General features: G+C 38.7%; 1 protein-coding gene across 13 annotated transcripts in view; it reads left to right on the forward strand.

Annotated features, from left to right (window-relative positions):
* Nucleotides 1-20,555, forward strand: part of BNC2 (basonuclin zinc finger protein 2) — a 485,862-nt gene that overhangs the window by 296,007 nt on the left and 169,300 nt on the right. For all 13 annotated transcript variants that reach the window (XM_061425235.1, XM_061425225.1, XM_061425227.1 and 10 more), the window contains one exon: nucleotides 15,138-15,240. In XM_061425235.1, coding sequence (XP_061281219.1) covers nucleotides 15,138-15,240 — 103 coding nt within the window. The remainder of the gene's footprint in view (nucleotides 1-15,137; nucleotides 15,241-20,555) is intronic.

Raw genomic sequence — 20,555 nt, forward strand, 5'->3', positions numbered from 1 at the left:
TTATGTAAGAGAGAAATTATTTTATTCAAAGTCACATCCAGCTTTGTACAACAAGGAGTGGATTTATTCTGTACAAGATTACGGGGGAAAATGACATAAAAGTACATACTGATAAAGATTGTGCCTTCTGGTGTGTAAAGCCGGTATCTAAATATGTGTCTATTTGTGTCTATATACAGAGTTAAAGGACAGTTTTCCATGAAATAATGCATTCCTTTAGAATTGCTATAGATTTTCATAATTTTTAAAACATTCCTATTGTAACCTACATCAAAAGGGCAGCCAGGGTTTTTTGTGTCTGACTATACATATGCATTATAAAAAAGTGAGTCTACTGTAATTACCAGTTTGCAGAGCGAATTCCTGCAGGGTTTGTACTCTCCCCATTAGTAAAAGAGATAAGTTGAAATGTATTAAAATTTCACTGTACAACTGGGAGTTTTTGTTCACAGTAAATGTGTTAATGTTTCTTCATTGCTTGACTGTTTGTGTTTAAATTTAGGCAGCGTGCCCAACAGGGACAAAATTATAGGATAAAGCTATGTATAAAAGAAAATCCTTCAGAGAGCACCAATAAGGCTTTTTTTTGAAAATAAGCAGTTATGTATAATAGTACATGGCCGTAGCCACAGAGAAAAGTTTTATCTGTTTATTTCAGAATTATTGGAATTTTTCTTTCCCTTGTGTGGAAGTTAAGAGGACCGAGCTTATGTCAATAGCTAATATACTTTGATGTAAAAACATTTATTATTTTATTCAGTGTTACTTCTGTAAAAAGCAAAAGAAAAGAATCCTTCTTGTTGTCCTTATGACGAAGAGAGGCTAATAGCATTTTGAGAGACAGGTGATAGATCACATTTTCTTCCCTAGTAAAGGAATTCTTTCTTGTTAGGAATTCTAATTTCAGTCTTTTATACTTCTGGAGCATTTTCCTTTGCTTTTCTTCATTGCTATGAACTTAGTAAATACAATTATTCACATGCATGAGCTTACATTTAAAAAAATTAATCTGCAGCCACTATCACCCAGTGTGAATATGTAATGAAAGCATGAACACAGGATAAAGGCTGGTATTTCTCTGCAGCCTGGAGTGGACAGAAGTTGCAGTTATCTCTAAGTACTAGCTGTATAAGCTTTAGTCAACCTGTGGACTGACGCTCTCTTCTTTTTCTCTCTCAAATGCTGAAAATATGTTGGGGTTCTTACTGTTTACCTTTTATAGTTGCATACGTGGAGATGGAAGAGTTCCCCAGTGTCCCTGTGCTGACCCACGTGTCTCTGTACGCTTCTCGCAGCAGACCCACAAATATAAACCCTGTAAAGAAAAAAATAAAATGTAAATCTTTATTTTTAAATGTTGCTGTTCTAGAAATGGTGTTTATGATGTAGTTAGAGGTATTATCTGTAGGTATGTGCAGGCATAGAGAGAGAGGAAATGAATGTGTGTATGCATGCATGTCATTTCTTTGGATCCATTTATTCAGGTACCCTGAGGAAAACGTGAAAAGCCCCTTGAACATTTCCTATTGTATATTAGCTTTCCATCGTAAAGTGTATTTTTTCCCCTTTAAAATAGGTTGGTTCACCAAAAAGGAAGAGAGGCGTTTAATTCTTCCTCCTCTCTACTGTTCTTTAAAAAGTAAATTTTTAACTGATAGACCTTAAAGTCCTTTAGAGCTATTACTTTCTTTTGGCTAATTCGTAGAAAGGCACCATATGAAAATTGGATTTTTGATCTGATGGAGTGATTCTTGAGTTCTTATGAACCATTTATAGTCTATCAAGTAAATCCTTCTTAGTTCACGGATTATTGACCCAATGGACCATATTAGCTGCTTCGAAGCTGTTATAGCCCATTATGTTGATTCAGCTGACACAGGTGTGAACCCAGTCCACATGCCCAAGATGACATTAACATTGTTCTGGAAGACTCCCTTTTTTCCCCACAAGCTTTCTGTTTATTTCTGAATTTACAAGAGTTAGCTCAGAGTTCCTGACAACCATTGCATTAGTCTCCCCATTTGCTCAGTTATGTCAAAGCATTTGATAGCAGCTGGATGGTCTGTTTCTTGCTGTCTTTCTCTCTGTGTCTCTCTCTGTCCTTTAAACTAATCCTTAAAAGTAAAATGAGAATCATGTTTTTTGCAACACTCTAGGGCACCTTTTACCCTCAGATGCTTATAGAGTCCTTAGAAATTTGTGGGATTTCTGTGAGCATCTGAATGCAATGCATACAATTTGAGAAACCCACCTTTTAGAAGAAATGATAACGTTGTGTTTTTTAAGAATGTTTTTATCTGAGTGGTTCCACTTAAAAAATTCCAGTGACTCTAGCCAGTGGTGAAATCAAGATGTGCCTTTAGTGATTTATATGATGCTCTAATGAAGCCCGTCCAGGTCTCAGCACAGACCCCTGGAGAGTCTATGACCTCACATAAATAACGTATAAGAGGGCACTGTAGACTGTTCATCATATCATTATTATTATTTGTAATAGGTATGACTCCTGAGGTGATACCTGCTCATGGGCAAAGAAACATACTCTTTCATAATCAGACATAGTTATGATGCATAGACAGATGCACAATGGAAGGTATTAAAATGTTTGCTGAGATATTCTATGAATGGACAATCCCAAGACAAGTCGAAGCAAGATGGTGTAAAATTAGTGTTCTTGGCAAATCCTTGTCTCACTCCCCCCTGCCCCCCGCCTCCAGATTTTTGCCTTTTTTTAAGGTAACCAGTGACAGATTCCATAGAAAGCGGTTGAGAGTCACTTTCTGTGTCTAAAAATGTGCCACTTGGTTTGTAGAAAATCCTAGTGTAAATGGTTAAACAGCTTACTTAGCAGTTCCCCTCACCTTTTCAAGTGGCTTAAAACCTTCCCCCACCCCTCTCCCTCTGTGGCTAGTTTCACGCGCATCTCCTATTCAGTCTCAAACTCCTCTTGGAACTGGAAGAATGTCTGAGAAAATCTCACTGTGGAGGAGGGTGGCAAGGGGATTATTCAGGGCCTCTCCTCTCCTGCATCGGCCTGGTGGAAAGAGCCCCGGATTACTAGCTGTGGCCATTTAAGGGCATCTCACAGCCTCATTTTTCTGCTGTTTGAAAAATCTCTAATTTGGGGGATTTTGATGATTAAATACAGGAATGTATTTGAAGTATTATGCAAGCTTCATGGCACTGTCTGATGCGAGATGTTAAGTCTCACACAGGCTGCCTCAACTGGCCTGGGTAATCAGAGCTGTCATTTGAAATGATACATTCGAAAATGCAGCGACCTGTCTCCCTTGTTGCTTCACTGGGATAAATTCTTCTCACAAACCTAGAGGAGTAAATTTAGTTAAAAGGTCACCCACCTTATGCTCTTGCTTGGTAAGTGGATTGATTACTGTGCTCTGGCATTTGAAATAATGGGGCTGGCTCCTTTTAAAGAGGAGCAAGGTTAAGAGGGATTCCTTCCCTTCAAGAAGTCCTCCCCATGCTGTCTGGGAAGGGGAAGTGCCCTCAGTTTAGGATGTGGTCCTCTGTGTAGGATGTCGTACATGAGGCACAACGTGGGGCAAGTCTTGGGTTCCTCCTGCGCCTCTCTGCTTGGCCACCAAAGCAGGGGATCGTCAGGCGATCAGTCTTCCCAGAATGGAAGCTGCTTCTGAAATACCAGAACTTAGGCTTCATCTTGTCTTACTTCTTGCCTAATGAGAAGTATTTCTTTGTAAAGCTTTTGAAGGTTGATAAATCTCCTCGCATCTCATTATAAATCCCTTCCTTATTAATGGCTTCCCTATCATATTATATTAGTAATTGTTTTCATGAATGCCACAGAGAAATGTAATCACATTACCACCTTTCAAATTGCATTAGCGAAAGTGAATAAAATGTATATATATCAATGGAATACAAAATTGCTGATTCAACGTTAAGGTGAAATGAGATGAGTATTACTTATCATTCACATGATATCAGAGGTGCTTTGGCTCCTTATATAAAGTTAAGTAATTCTGGTAAATGTAGAATGAACTTAGTTAAAATGTGGTTATTCTTTTACAGTGAGCTAACTCCTTATTTTCATTTAGATGCTAGGTGTACATTCATGGGAAGAGTATGTCTTTTCTCATTATGTTATCCCAGCTGCCTAAGTAGTCCATAAAATTTCGTAAGCAAACAGGCAATAAATGAGATATCTTAATTGTTAACTGTTAGGTAAGAAAATAAAATGTTTCTGCCCAAATTGAAATGCCTTTTCATTTCCTGTTTCTCTAATATTACTAATTGCCTAACAAAATAGCTTGTATTACCATAGACTTAATTTAATTGGGGGGAAAAAAGGCATAACAGAAGCACTATGCAGGCTTTGATGCCATGGAAGCAGGGATATTTTCCTTATATAATTGGCTATATCCCGCTGTTGATTTTTGCTCTGAACTCCTACATTATTTAAATGGGGTCTTCCTCATGTCGATTGATAGTAGGCTGTAGTTGTAAGGTAATGACTGCAGATGCTCATTGGATCCATGTCTGTGAAAATTTATGTGCCTCTGTGTATGTCCCTTTCTCCCAGTTTGTATTTATATATTCACACATAGTCATAGAAACATTCACACTCATACACAAGCATCTGCTCAGAAATATATGCTTTCTGTCTTTGCCCCCTCCTCCTAAACCATGTTCATTTCTTGACTTCTGCGGAGGTAATTTTTTCATCCCAGTAAGATGAGCGATGGGGCTTCCCTGGTAGCTCACTAGTAAAGAATCCGCCTGTCAATGCAGGAGATGTGGGTTTGATCCCTGCGTTGGGAAGCTCCCCTGGAGAAGGAAGTGGCAACTCACTCCAGTATTCTCCCTGGGAAACGCCATGGTCAGAGGAGCCTGGTGGGCTACAGTGCATGGGGTCGCAAAGAGTTGGCCATGACTTAGGAACTAAACAACAACAGCAAAATAGAGGAATGCTTTTACTCGTACACATGACAGGATTCTTCATTGTCCATTTTTAAAAATTTGTTTTGAGTTTTTCTAATATCTTAGTGTTAATGTGCTGAACGTTATGGCTGAGAGGCCTCCTGACCCCCAGTTTGTTGGAGGATATAAGGATGGCCTGGATTTTCCTGGTAGAAAAATGGCGTTGGATTTAAAAGTATTTGTCATTTTAACATGGACCTACTAGTTTTTAATATTTTCAAAGTAGAGGAATTTCAAGTTTAAGCAGCAGAAATTCTTTAGTTGGTCTGCCTTCTGTTCAATCATTTTGTTGTTCAGTCGCTCAGTCATGTCCGACTCTTTGCAACTCCATGGACTGTAGCACGCCAGGCTTGCCTGTCCTTCACCATCTCCCAGAGCCTGCTCAAACTCATATCCATTGAGTAGGTGATGCCATCCAACCGTCTCATCCTCTTTTGTCCTCTTCTCCCACCTTCAGTCTTTCCCAGCATAAGGGTCTTTTATAATGAGTCAGCTTTTCGCATCAGTGGCCAAGGATTGGAGTTTCAGCTTCAGCATCAGTCCTTCCAATGAACACCCAGGACTGATCTCCTTTAGGATTGACTGGTTTGATCTCCTTGCAGTCCAAGGGACTCTCAAGAGTCTTCTCCAACACCACAGTTTAATCATTTAGTATTTGTATATTGACTTGCTAGTTAAAGAAGGATATTATGCTATATTATGTCCCCTGAGCAATAATATCTCATGAATTAAATTATTTAAAACCATTAAAAGAAATTAGGTGGTTTAGTGGGTTTGCTGTCCTCACTTTTAAACAGTTTCATTGAGATAGAGTTCACGGATCATACATTCTACTCATTTAAAGTGTACAATTCAATGAATTTTAGTATGTTCACAATTATACACAACCATCATCACAGTGATTTCTGAACTTTTTCATCACTTTAAAAAGAAACCACTAACTGCTCTCTATCTGTACAGATCTCTGTGTTCTGCATATTTCATATGAATGGACTTATGTAATATGAGATCTCTTGTGTCTGGTTTCTCTTACTCAGCATGATAAAGTTCATCCATATTGTGGTATTATCAACTGTTCTTCTCTTTGTATGAGCCAGATGAATATTCCATTGTGTAAATACGCATGTTGTATTTATCCATTTGCCAGTTGTTGGGGGAGAAGGGAGCACACCTTTTAAGAGAAAATTAAAGTGAGGTTTTAAGTCTTCTGCTTTTTAGCAGTACCTGGTATTCAAAGGCTGCCTTTTCACAGTGAATCTCTTTCAGGTATTTTGGATGTGTTTATTGGGAAGATAATATTTCCTTGGTCAGTAATGTTGTTCTTATGATGTCTTGTTGAAGTCTGCCATTTTCAGTCGCCCAGCTTTCTGTCTTTTTTTTTAAGTTTATTTTTGGCTGTGCTGGGTCTTCGTTGTACCCGTAGACTTCCTCTAGTTGCAGAGAGGACTATTGTCTAGCTTCAGAGCATGGACTTCTCATTGCAATGGCTTCTCTTGCGGAGCACAGGCTCCAGGGTGTATGGGCTTAGTAGTTGCTGCTCACAGGCACTAGAGTGAAGGCTCGGCAATTGTGGAGCACAACCTTAGTTTCCATGCAGTATGTGGGATCTTCCAGGACCAGGAATCGAACTGGTGTCCCCTGCATTACAAGGCCGATTCCCAACCACTGGACTACCAGGGAAGCCCCCAGCTTTCTGTCTTGACCTTGTTGTCCACTGTTTACATCAATAGCTTCTACACCTTGTACTGGCTGTGGACTGACCGTGTCTTTGTAGGGCTCCTGACTCAGCTACAAGATATAGTAAGGAATCTTTTATTGAAGGGTCAATAAACTTTTTTATTTCTAATTTATCTTACCACCAGCTAAGATATATACTGTTGCAGTCCTATTGTGTGAATTGGTTGATGGGTTTGGTTAAGCAGACAGGATAACTTCATTGCTTCTTATTTGCTGTTGTTACTATTGTATTATGAATAGTGGCATTTACATTGTAGTTTAAAACTCTGTGCACTCATATACCCTATAATCACTGATAATCACTTGTGAAGTCTGTGAACATAACTCATTCAAACTCAGATCTGTACATTTCCTTACATAAATGCAAAAACATACCCTCCTTACCATAAGTATTTATTTATATTTATAGTCTCATAGAGGTTGATACGGAGAAGGCAATGGCACCCCACTCCAGTACTCTTGCCTGGAAAGTCCCATGGACGGAGGAGCCTGGTAGGCTGCAGTCCCTGGGGTCGCGAAGAGTCGGACGTGACTGAGTGACTTCACTTTCACTTTTCACTTTCATGCATTGGAGGAGGAAATGGCAACCCACTCCAGTATTCTTGCCTGGAGAATCCCAGGGATGGGGGAACCTGATGGGCTGCCATCTATGGGGTCACACAGAGTTGGACACGACTGAAGCGACTTAACAGCAGCAGCAGCAGCCGAGGTAGATAAGACTTTTTAGGTTGTTATAATACCTCTTTATAGGATATTTAAATTCAGAAGTCTCTTGCCCAGTGTTCTGTGTCTATCCAGCTCACATCTTCTTGCCTTGTTTTGATACCTGATTATAAAAGCTCAGCCGGTGTAAATACCTTTCCTTTTGTCCTGTGTTTTGTAATCAAGTAATAGATGGGGAAACAGTGGAAACAGTATCAGACTTTATTTTGGGGGGCTCCAAAATCACTGCAGATGGTGACTGCAGCCATAAAATTAAAAGACGCTTACTCCTTGGAAGAAAAGTTATGACCAACCTACATAGCATATTGAAAAGCCAGAGACATTACTTTGCCAACAAAGGTCTGTCTAGTCAAGGCTGTGGTTTTTTCAGTGGTCATGTATGGATGTGAGAGTTGGACTGTGAAGAAAGCTGAGTGCCAGAGAATTGCTGCTTTTGAACTGTGGTGTTGGAGAAGACTCTTGAGAGTCCCTTGGACTGCAAGGAGATCCAACCAGTCCATTCTAAAGGAGATCAGCCCTGGGTGTTCATTGGAAGGACTGATGCTGAAGCTGAAACTCCAATACTTTGGCCACCTCATGCGAAGAGTTGATTCATTGGAAAAGACTCTGATGCTGGGAGGGATTGGGGGCAGGAGGAGAAGGGGACGACAGAGGATGAGATGGCTGGATGGCATCACCGACTCGATGGACATGAGTCTGAGTGAACTCCGGGAGTTGGTGATGGACAGGGAGGCCTGGTGTGCTGCGATTCATGGGGTCGCAAAGAGTCGGACAAGACTGAGCAACTGAACTGAACTGAACTGAAAAGTAAGTTTCTCATGTAATTGTCTAGTTCATGTTAGTCATAAGTAAGCTCAGGAACCTTGTGTCATGCAAAAAAAGACGTCATTGTTCGAGGTGTAATGACTTATGCAAATTTCAGACACTATGTTCTTCTACAAAGATGGTAACATAGAGATTTCCCATGTCTTCGCCAAAACTCAACGTACTTCTCTTGGAAGTTGTTTCTTTTCAATTAGATCATGAATCAGCCATGTGAAAATGGAGGAGAAAAAACTGTCCTGAAAAGTATACAAGGGGCTATTTTCTGACTTAATCACCATTACTATGGTGTGAGTTCTTTAGAATCTTTGTGGCAATGCCTGAAGTACTATATTGGGTTCTCATATGTAAGATGTATTCATGGGTGTGGAAGTCCATCTTTTTTTTGGTCATATATATATATGATTACTCTTTTCATCCATAGTGTTGGTAGCTGTTACTTTGTAATTACTGCAGTGTATTCTGAGGCGATCATAGAATAATTAGTTTCCAGATTCCTTGCAGGTACTTTTTTATTCCAGATTTTATGTTTTTAAGATAAATGTCTTTGAAGGACATTTTTATGCCAAGTAAAAGGTTTACTTGATCTTTGGCACCATACATACCTTTTCTTCTGGTACTTGTGTGTATGTTCAGAGATGGGTGATATATGCAGTGATGATTTAATGAGTTAATTATAACATAGACTACGGTGTATCCTCATAGAAGGTTGGCTGATCTTACCTATTTATCATACCTCCATGTGATTTCCAAAGTAGAAAATTCATTTGATTAAGAAATTTGTTCTTGTTAAAAGTAAGAGAGGCAAACCATGTCACTGATCAGCATTATAGCCAATTAATTTGTGTGCCTAGATTGTAGCACCTAAGTTTATGGGAGAAACTGCTGGGACAGATGAATGCTGAATTAATGACTGAATTTTTCAGTAATTCAGTTTCAGTGCAGGTTATGTACTTAACTCTTTAACATTTAAAATCATTCTAGTAAAACTTCATAATCCAAGTTGTAAATCTTGGTGTTCTCTCCAGAAATGAATAAGGAGAAAGTGGATTTTAAAAGGATTTTTAGTTATACATGGACTATTTGGCCAAGTTAATGAACACTTGAGGACATCTCATGGCAAATGGTTTTTTAGTGTGAAAAGACAAAGCCCAGAACGGAAGTTAGTCTTACTTTTAGTGGGGCTTTTTTGAATTGGAGGTTCTCTGTGATGGCTCCTTCAGAATGTGCCTTATGTTTCTCCATGCCCCGTGACCTTATTTTACCTTTTGTTATTTTGCACTAATTTCCGTAAGTGTTCCCAAACAAGGAACAGCTAATAGGAGATGTATTAATTAGCCATGTGTATAGTTCTTTTGTGGAATACACTAAATATTAATATTAGCTGAAGCCTCATTCTCTACTTTCCTGAGGAATGTCATTTGGTGAGAAGACTGATATTCAGTTCACATAAATTTGCAGAGTTCAAGCCAGCTACAAGTATAATAAAGCTAAAGATACTTTAGTTTTAGTGATTACAGAATCTCTTATTTGAATAGGTCTTTGGAACTCATCCAGAATACTTGCAAATGCACTCTTACTTAATATTCAAGTATGAGAGTGTTACTGAAAGTTGATTAAATATTTTTATACTAAATTGGTCTACTTTATTCATTGTAGATATACTTTTGAACTTGAATATTTATAATTTACTGGTTTCAACTGTGTATCTTCTTTTTTTTAACAACTTAAAAAGTTATTGGAGTATCGTTGATTACAATGTCGTGTTAATTTCAGGTGTACGGCAAAGTGAATCAGCTGTAAGCACACATATATCCCCTTGTATATCTTCTCTTTCTGTAGTTAATGGAAATAAACTGATTAATAATTGGGAAATCCACCATATCATTTAAGAGATGTGTAACACCTATATAAACATTTTTTAACTCCATATTAAAACAAATAATGATCCCTGTCATGCCCAATTTAGAAGATTATAGTATGAAGAAAGTGGCATCATATGTGTCAAGGTGTTCATTTACTCATTAAGACTAAATATGTATTAAGCATTTACAAGGTATGGAAGAAATACATTGGGAAGAATCATAAGGGAAAAATAATTCAGAGGTAATATGTGGAAAGTTTGTTGAGGTCACAAATGGTTTCCATCTTTTGAGCTTTTGTTATCACTAGACAAAGAGCCACATGCTTTATATTATTTCATTTGAATCTATTATTTCATTTGAATCTATTGACACAGTTGTGTTACTGTTATCATTTTATAGATGGGAAAGAGGCTAAGAGATTGATGAAATTCTTTAAATGCCTTTTGAGCACCTTTATTTGCCAGTATACATTGTAAGCCCAACATATGTCACCCTGCCATTAAGGAGCTTAAATTTTAGAGGGGAGGACATATCTCAATCAAATAGCCACCCAGATATACACACACACATATATTTATATACACGTGTGTGCATGTTCAGTCACTCAGTTGCGTCCAACTCTTTGCAACCCCAAAGACTGTAGCCCGCCAGGCTCCTCTGTCCATGGGATTCCCCAGGCAAGAATACTCGATCGGGTTACCATTTCCTTCTCCAGGGGAACTTCCTGACCCTGGGATCGAGCCTTTGTCTCCTGCATTGGCAGGCGTTTTCTTTACCACTGGTATATATAAACTAGGTTATGAATAAGTAGTATAGATAAATTATAGATAAATATAATCTTCACGACTGTGGTAAGTGCTGTGACACTTGTGAAACAGGAGACTAATGGGGATCTTGCCTTGATCAGGAGATGAGAGCAGCTGCTCTGGAGAATGGAAGTAATACATGTGTTGAAAGCTTGAAAGAGAAACAGGAGTTAACAGTATAGAGTGGTGGTGGATGGTGGGCAGGTGGAGGGGCTCTGCCCATGGCTGCCTGACCGAGTAGGAGGGAGAGCTCCCACACACCTGGATCTGATTGCTGTGACTTTAAGTAAGATCCTGAGTTAGCTCCACCACAGTTTCCTCCTCTGTGAAATAAAGGGAATACTAGTACGGACCTCATGGTATTTTCACTAATATTTGTAAGTATCTGGAAATGACAAATATCCAGCAAACTGTTGCTATTAATAATAAAAATATTAATATTGAGTAGCATATTCATTATAATATTACTTTAGTTATATAAATATTATTGTTATTAATCATTAATGGTTTGCTGTTGTAGATAAATTTTTATGTCCTACCTTTGGTGGAAGAAAAGACCAAGTTGTAAAGAGCGAGAAACGATCCTTCTCAAACCTCTTCAGGGGTTCCCTTCTATTCTCAGGGTGTCTCCTCGGAACCCACTGCCCAAGAGCTCTGACTGTCAAATCCTTGAGCATAGAGATTCACTATGCATTTCCTGCCACTTAACACAGTACTTGGTTCTGCAGTGATCGGTTTTGCGTAGTGATGATACTTGAAGCCGTAGGAAGGGATGAAATTGCCAAGTTAAAGAACGAGAAGCCTGCCTGTGAGAAACACCTGTATTTATTTACAGTGGAGAGAGAGTGAGAAGCTGCTGCCAAAACACTAGGATAGTTTGTCTCTACAGTCCAGGAATGAAGGAGAGTTATGCCTTAAGCTGCCTTGAGGTCTCGGAGAACGAGGAGACTAGAAAAAGGGACCAGATGTGATGAGAATATCCCTGTTGGAGAAAGCAGTTTCGGGACTGTGTGTGGCAGAATCCAGATTGTAAAATTAAAATGTAGGTGGAAGCGCTGGGTGGTGGGTGCATGGATTTTTCTTTCAAGATATCCATGGTAAAGGTAAGCAGGAAATTATTCCTTTTATTTAAGATATAGGCTTAAGAACTTTTTTTCTTGTTCTTGGGCTGTTGGAAAAGCTGATCATATTGAAATGGAGGAAGGAGTTTGAGGGCATTGGATGAGTTGGGATCCTGGAGGTGTGGAGGGGTTGCTGGCTTGAGTTGGCCAGACCTGCATAAGGTCCTGAATCTATGAGGAGGAACAGCCTGATCAGATCGTCTCTCTTCTGCTGTTCCCTTTCTGTCACTTCGCTATCATCCCTGATTTTTCTGTAGTTGTGGGTGCCCAGCAGTGAGTGGGAGACCTGGTGTATTATTAGCTTCATAACGAAACGGGTGTGATCACCAAAATGAAGGCTTCTCCATCTCTGCTGTTCCCAGCTCTCTCGTAAAGTGTATACGTTTTGAGGCTTAACTGGCTTGGATAGTTTTATGATAATTTATGTTTTTGAAGTGTGGGTGAGTTGGCAAGTGATCACATTGGTTCTGTTTTGTTCTGAATAAATAGTATGTCAAACTTTTATGCTGTTTCAAAAATGTTATTTAGAGTAAAACTTCCTTTGAAGCCACAATAGTCTTGTATTCAAAATATTTATTTAGACCATATTGTTTAAATATATATAATTCCCTTAAGGCACAATTGTAGTCTATATAAATCTGGATTTAAAACAAATAGACCTTCTGGAATTCATAGAAATACAAAATGGATACTCCAGTGCTTAAGTGTTTATATACAAAAGGAGTTGAGGTGTTCCAATGTTTGTATGTTTAGGTACAGAAGAAGTAGAATTCATGAAAAAGGATGATGGTACAAAAAGTCTTAATTCCCAAGTGTGGCAGACGTATAAAGTTACTTAGGAAGAGAAAAATATTTGAATCATAAGCTAGTTCTGAGGAAATGAATGACTAGTTGCACCAGTAAATAAATATACCTAAAATAAAGCAAATCTACAAGTCTCTTAATTTGTTTTGTCCTGAATATAACTATAATTAAAATTGAGGAAAGTGTATTTTAAAACACAATGTAAAATGAGGCTATTTTTGTGAAATAATAAAATGTTATCAAATTAACAATTTAAAAGGTGTATGTCTTTGGTGCCAGAATTAACATATAGTTCTTGAGAGACGGTCATTCTTAGTTTTGATCATTATTTTGGTAAGCAGAGTTAATTTTTTTTTTTAGTGTTTATGAAAGATTCTGTTATCATATCTTAGATTATATAAATATTTTAATGTCAATCTGGCTGCTGTATCTGAATTTATAACTGAATAGTATATGGAGTGCCCTATTTTTTGTAGAAACACTGCCCTCTAAAAAACTGTTTGGGGTTTGTTTTACTACAGTACAATCAAACTTAGTTTCCTAATGAACATGCCGTTTAAAGAAGCTCTTTCCAACCTGGAATGTTCTGATGTACTGCTCAGTCAAACTATTGAAGTTGTTATAAGAAATTTGGGGAGAAATAGTTTCCCTTCTGACCTCCAGATACATTATTCTTGCTCTATCAGCATTCCCTTTGCTCTCTCTGTGTCTTATTACTATTTCCTTTATTCATTCATACATACAGCAAAGTTGTACAACCTCCTAAGAGGTAATTGGACTGTTGACACTGGAAGAAAGACCCTGAGACATCAGACAGATGGTACCCTTGCCTATTTTTCTTGCAGTAATAGAGGAGCAAACTAGGGTTAGAGGTGAAGCAAGAAAGGAGGCTACAGCAGCGACTCTTAACACTGAAAACTGAATAAGGACCTATAGATTTAATGTTCATTAGCAAAAGAGAAATATTTTAAATTTGCTTGATCTAAAGCATGGGGAACAGTAAAAGCCCATTCAGTCTTATTCTCTGTAAATGGAATTTGGCTCAACCATGTTAACAATATCTAAAACACTGTCTGTTACAAATGAGACAGTTTATATAAAAACCCAATTGGTTCCAGGAATATGAGCATCTGAAGCTGTGTAAGTGGGCAGAGCTTTCAGGCCCAGCACTGCAGTTTCAGGTACCCTCCTGCCTCCCCCCCCACCCCCAAATCAGTAATTATTGATTGCATCTAAAGCTGTAGAGAGATCTTTTCCTGGCAGTTCAGGTAGTTACAGTAGATTGTTAATCTGTGAATGGTTGGACAAAATCCCTTCTGTCTTCAGAATTTCCATGCAAATTAGGACTAAATGTATAAGATAAATTTATTAACTGTAGTCCTGGAGCATAGGTCAGCTTTAGCACAATTCTTCAGCCTAGGTTTTTAATCTATAAAGAGTTACACTTCATTAATGTTAATTTCCTAGGGATTCACTTTAAAATGTAAACTGATGAGATGATTTTTAAAGGTACTTGTAAAGAAATAAAACGTTTTTGAGGGTGTCTTCCAGTGTTCTATAATACAGCTGAATTGTTACAAATATCGAATATTCACATAAATGTCCTTTCCTATTCTACATCTGATCTAAAAGCAAATTTAAACTTACTTTCTTACATCGTTAAAATAAAGAGAAGGTCGTTTTGCGTTTTTCAAAATAGGAATGCAAATGGAATTAGTATTTCAAGGATGGAAAAAATCAAGGAGTTAGGAAGTGATAAATGATGCCAGAAATATGATGGATGTTATTGGGCCAAAAGAAGTGTCTTTCAAAAGGTGTCTAAGAGATTGATAAAGCTTTTCAATCAAACACTGCAGAAGAAAAGTCATATTCTGTTAATAATATTTGTATATCATGTTTTATTTTCAACATTTCACTTGTTATCTTAGGAGAGTCTATATCGTTTGCACTCTTGTCAGTGAATATTTGGTAGTAGTAATCTTTTTTTCTCTTTCGGATCTCTGGTATTACAGAGCCAGCATCTCATAGAATAAGAATAGGGTTCACTCGTATACTACTTAGTCTATGCTTCCAATTTAAAGCTTATCTATGAATGGCAAGAAACATTCTATTAATGAGTCAGCTTTGTTTTCTAATATGTTTTGGTAAGAGATTTTTGATGGTTTCAAAATTTTTCTCTAAATCTCTCCAGGTCCCTAAAGCTGTTAAAAATGGGAAGAAGGTGGTATTTCTTAATATGCTAAACAAGTAGGGTCCCTTTTGAACAGACGCTGATCTCTTTTTCCTCCTCTCACTCTCAGGCCATCCGCTGCACACTGGTGAACTGCACATGTGAGTGTTTCCAGCCGGGGAAGATTAACCTGAGGACTTGCGATCAGTGTAAACATGGCTGGGTGGCACACGGTGAGGAAAATCTGGACTTTTCTCCTTGCTCTTGTTATGTTCGTGTAAGCGTGGTTTTTTTTTTTTTTTTTCCTTTTAGAGCCATCACTGGCCTGGAGAAGAGAAGGGTCAGCTGTGCCCCAAGTGTTAGCTCCCATGTAGCCTGCAGCTCCCAAATAGCGTATTCTTGGCTCCCAGAAGTAAGGCCAGGCGGGCAGCTCTCAGCAGAAGGGCTAGATGTTTATAGCACAGTTGGGTTCTGAGTGAACGCAGCAGCAGCCAGCAAGCACCAGGCCCCATGGAAACTCAAACATACCACAGTTGGCCTTTCAGGCCCGGGACCTCAGAGGCGAGCTGGCAAATCCTCTTTTGCTTGAGGAGAACTCCTCCATGACTGCTCACCCTTGTCATCTGCTTTCGGGGCAGAGTTGGTCCTCCCAGATGTTAAATTTTGTATGGTCTTAAGGTGAGTGAGTGAGTGAACGGCAACATTATTTGACTGGTATCTGAAAAAAGAATCCGTAAATACCCCCTTTCAGCATGCCCAGGGATTCGAGGAGGCTGGCCCCCGGTGGAGGGTGAGCTCTGCATAGGTGTGTGTTCCAGGCGAGGGTGACCCAGGGCCACGCTGGAAGTGTGGAGGCTCCTTGCCAGATGCACAGAGCTGTCCCATCCCTGGGCCTTGACCAAGCATTTAACTGTCCTTCTGTCTGGTTTATGTTATTTATGTTGAGGCCAGAGGAGACTTGGGAATAAGCAGAGACGTTTTCTTTACTTCCTGGACAGTAGAATCTTAAAAGATAGGTAATGTTTATAGAAGAAATCCTGGCTTGAGATTTTTTTGACAGCCTTGGGGGATTGGCTCTTAAGTGGACATATTCTTCATTCCCAAGCAGTGCCAAATATCCAGTGGGTTGTATTTTCATAAATGTCATGTTATTCTAGCAAGATCTGAAGAAACGACACCAGGCCATGCCTTGAAATGCCTTCAATTTATCATGTATCTTGCTTGCTGGGGGTGTGTGGATTGGCATTATGGAGACATTTCAGCCCTGTGTCTGTGAGGGAGAGAAAAGAGGTAGAAAGAGTAGTATGGGGGGAACATACTAGAAGGTGTGTGCCTGGCAGACAAAGCCACAGTCCTGCAGGACCTCCAGGGAGGGAACTTGTTCCTGCTTCATTAACAAGGCCAATATCTGTAACAACTCTCAGTGCAGTTCCGAACAACGTTTAAGCTGCTGTCAGTTTTGTTTGCGAGTGACTGTTCGATGATTTCTTCTCCTTTCCTACCATAGTCTGCTTGCTAGGACTGCTGTAACAAAATGCCACAGAGTGGGTGGCTTAAACATCAGAAATGTATTTCCACACAGTTCTGAAGGCCAGAAGTCCAAAATCAGGATGGTTTCGTTCTGAGGATTCTCTTCCCGGCTTGCACACGGCTGCCCTCGTTGTGTGCTCTCGTGGTCTGTGCTCTGTGGGGGCACACCCGTGTCTCTGTGCTCCAGGTTCCTCTTCTCATAAGGACACCAGTCATGTTGGGGGAGGGCCCAGCCTGATGGCCTCACTTGTCTCCAAATACAGTCATATTCTGAAGTACTAGGGATGAAGGCTTCAACATATGAATTTGGCGAGAACACAGTTCAGTTCATATCACTAAGTATCCTTTCGCACAATATGTTTGGGCTCTGCCAGGTAATAGCTTATGTCCCGAGCCCATTAAGAATCGTGGAGACAAAAAAGAAAAGCAAAAACGGAAAAGAACCCGGCAGCTCTACAACTTTGATGGCACGTAGGTCAAAATCTCTGCATCTGAATATTCTTGTCTGTAACACGTTAATAATACCTGCCTTGTAAGATTATTGTGAGTATTGAAGATAAAATATATGAAGTCTTTAAAATAAATAATACATGTTAAAAGCAACAAACTGGACAAACATGAGCAATGAGCGGGGGGTGGGGGGGGCCGTCATTAAACAAAGGACTTTTCATTCATTCCCTCTCATTTTTTCCAAAGCCATCTTGGTTACCATCATCTATCTACTGCGGTAGCCTTGTGAGTATAAACGTTGGCTGTGTCACCAGTTTATTTTATCTGTCTAACTTCCACATGCATATTACATTAGTAGTGTAATGGGGAGGGAAAAGCAATATTTCTTCCTTCTTGAACAACATAAATTATCCGCAGCCACTGGTTGTTTCTAAGATTTTCTGAGGGATGTGGTTTTTTCCCCCAAACTTGAATAAGGTTATTTCTGTTACATCAGACTGGGCTTTTGCTAGTGTGTCATTAGTAATCTTGTGTTTCTGGTATATTAATTTCAAAGTTTCTCGGTTCTAACTTTTCCTCACCACTATTATCACCTTGACCTCTTTTCCCCCAAGAGCAACATGTCTGTATACAACTCACAATATGTACACACAGATACATATCCCATTCTCCCCCTATATGGTAGGACATATACGACAGCAAGGGTTTGGCTCTTAGCTTTTGACTTTGGCAATGAAATGAGAGCATCCACTCTTTTTGCCCTTAGCATTTCAACTAATTGCTTCACTCTCTTCCCCTGCACAGAAAACCCTGAAATCATGTCTTCACTGATTTCTGTTCAGAGGTGAGGCACAGCATTCTCTCTGGCTGCCTTACTCAGGACATTATTCTTTACGTGGGACAAGGAGAAAGTGACTTATTTTTCCATGGTGTGACTTTTCTGTGAAAGTGGATTAGAACAGCAAGCAGTAAGACTACCAAAATACATCTTATATAATCATTTCACCATAGCACTGAATATACTCCACCAGTAATTGTACCATAAAAAGTTAACATTTGCCATTAAAAATAGCTAAATGCCAAAATCAAGGGTTCTTTACAAAAAAGATGAATTTTTAGAAATTTGTTGGCCTCTTTTGAATTAATGTCTTGCTAATCTTTGTTATCAGCATCTTCAGTTTCTTCACAAGATTTTGGATTTCATAGGTTATTATTCACACACACACACACTCTTACTTTATAGATTGTATCTTAAACCTACTTGAATTAGTGACTTTAGCTGCTGAACAAAAATTTTAAGATGTTTTAAAAAATTAAAAGGCATAATGAATTCATCATACTGTTACACCTGAACTTTGAAATTACTCACTGCGCATGGTGCTATTCACAGGTTATTTCCTTGAAATCTTAGCACCATTGAGTTGAGAGGGGGGAACCCAAAAATGATTCCTTGACTACCAGGAGGTATTTCCCACTGAATTAATGAAGGATTCCCTGCTCTTTTTCCCCATTAAGGAATCTCAGCTCGTGCCCTTTGATAATAAAAGCAGAGCTTTATTGATTTTTAACAATATTTAAAACAAGTTCTTTTGGGGTATAGGTTGTCCATACAGACAGTGTATAATAATCTGGCATTTTCTAATTCTGCCATATTTCACAGTCTTTGGTTAAAGGACTCCAGCATACTGCTACTTAATTCACTTAACAACTGTATTTTTTTTCCGTTCTCTCTTTGCATTGTCTTTTCTGTGTTTTTCTTTCATTTGTTTTAAATTACCAGAATGCATCTTGCAAAAAATTTTAAATACACGTTTTCTGCAAGTTTAATTTTTCTTGGTTTAACATTATCAGAGTAAGTTACCGGCGTCAGAGCAGTAATGGACTTCTTTACTGATGACATAAATGTTTGGGTTGGTCAAAATTTAGGACATGGCATTTTGACCCTTTCCCACCATACTAAGTAAGTTTGCTATTCACAGCATTGAAGCTTCAGGCAAAGAATTTTTTAAAAACACTCATTTATCTATTTGGTTGCACTGGGGATTAGTTGTGGTACTTGGAATCTCTAGTTCTGGCATGCTGGATGTAGTTTCCTGACCAGGGATCAAACCTGGGCCCCCAGCATTGGAAATGCAGAGTCTTAGCCACTGAAACCTCAGAGAAGTTGCTCAGCCAAAGATTTTATATTGTTGTTGCTGTTGTTGAGTCGCTAAGTCATGCCCAGCTCTTTGTGATCCCATGGACTGCAAGCTTCTCTGTCCTTCACTATCTCCTGCAGTTTGCTCAAACTCATGTCCATTGAGTTGGTGGTGCCATCCAACCATTTCATCCTCTGCTGCCCCCTTCTCCTCTGTTTTATACAGTCTTACAGATTAGCACGTATTACTAGTATATACCAAGCAGTGGGCAAGCGGGAGTGGAAAGAAGAGTACCGATGGAAAGAAGTGGAAAGAAGACTGATGAAAGTACCGTCAGTCGCCTCTGAGGAACCTGCTCCCAGCAAGAAGTGTAACTAATCAAATAAGCCCTGTTGCCCTTGTGATAAACTGGAGGCGGGACATAAGGCCGGGGGCTACTGTCCTAAATGAGTTTCAGTATTTATTATTTGCAAGTTAGTTTTAATGTATGTAGTCTAGATGACGATCTTATTTCTAAACAATTAAGGTAGTCTAAATGATTTTCAGACATTTAACGATCATCTAAGACAACTGGAAAATTATTGTTTAAAATAAAAACTTGATGGGGTATATTTGATTTGATAAAAGAGGTGGGCAGATTTTAGAAAGGTTATTTATTTAGAAATTTTTTTCCTTGGTGATATCAGTAATATTTACTTCTGACAAAACTCACTTGTTAAAACTACCTTTTAAAAAAAAAATCCACCATTTCTTGGGATGTTCAGTAAAAATTTTTCAAGGGTAAGAGGCTTGATGAAAAAAATGAAAAAGGTACTACATAGCTTAATGAACCCCATAGTAGCTTGCTTGGTGCAGATTATTTTCTTTGTAGAATACTTTGACTTTAAATACTTTAATTATTAGCTCAACAACCCAGCTGTTTTCCTGCCAATTTTGAAACTATTCAGAATTTTTAATGTAAAATGAACAGGCTTGGCCTGTGTCATCTCAACATCAGTGAAGAGATATTTACTGAACATATATCGTCTCTAAAGTATTGGGCCAGGTATGCTTTGATTCTTCGGTTCTGTGCCACAGGAAATGAAAAGCAGTATAAAGTTAATTTAGTGTCATCTACCAACCATCTTTATGGTTTAATGTACTGAAAGACTTAATATTCATATAATCCATTAATTTCAAGTATTTCTTTTTTTGTAATTCACTGGAAGTAATTTCTCTCTTTTTTTTTTTTTTCTCGGCATCATTGAATTTGAATTCCCAACTCTTTACTAGATATGTCTTATCAGAACAGGGGTATTTATAGAGACACTCACCCAAATAGAAAATATAGGACATCCCATTAAATTTGAATTTCAGGTAAACAGTGAATAATTTTCTAGTATAAACACATACCTTGCAAATTTAGCTGAGTGGTCCTGTGTTTTTGCTAA

Source organism: Bos javanicus, chromosome 8 (genome assembly GCF_032452875.1).
Source record: "Bos javanicus breed banteng chromosome 8, ARS-OSU_banteng_1.0, whole genome shotgun sequence".
Classification (NCBI taxonomy): Eukaryota; Metazoa; Chordata; class Mammalia; order Artiodactyla; family Bovidae; genus Bos; species Bos javanicus.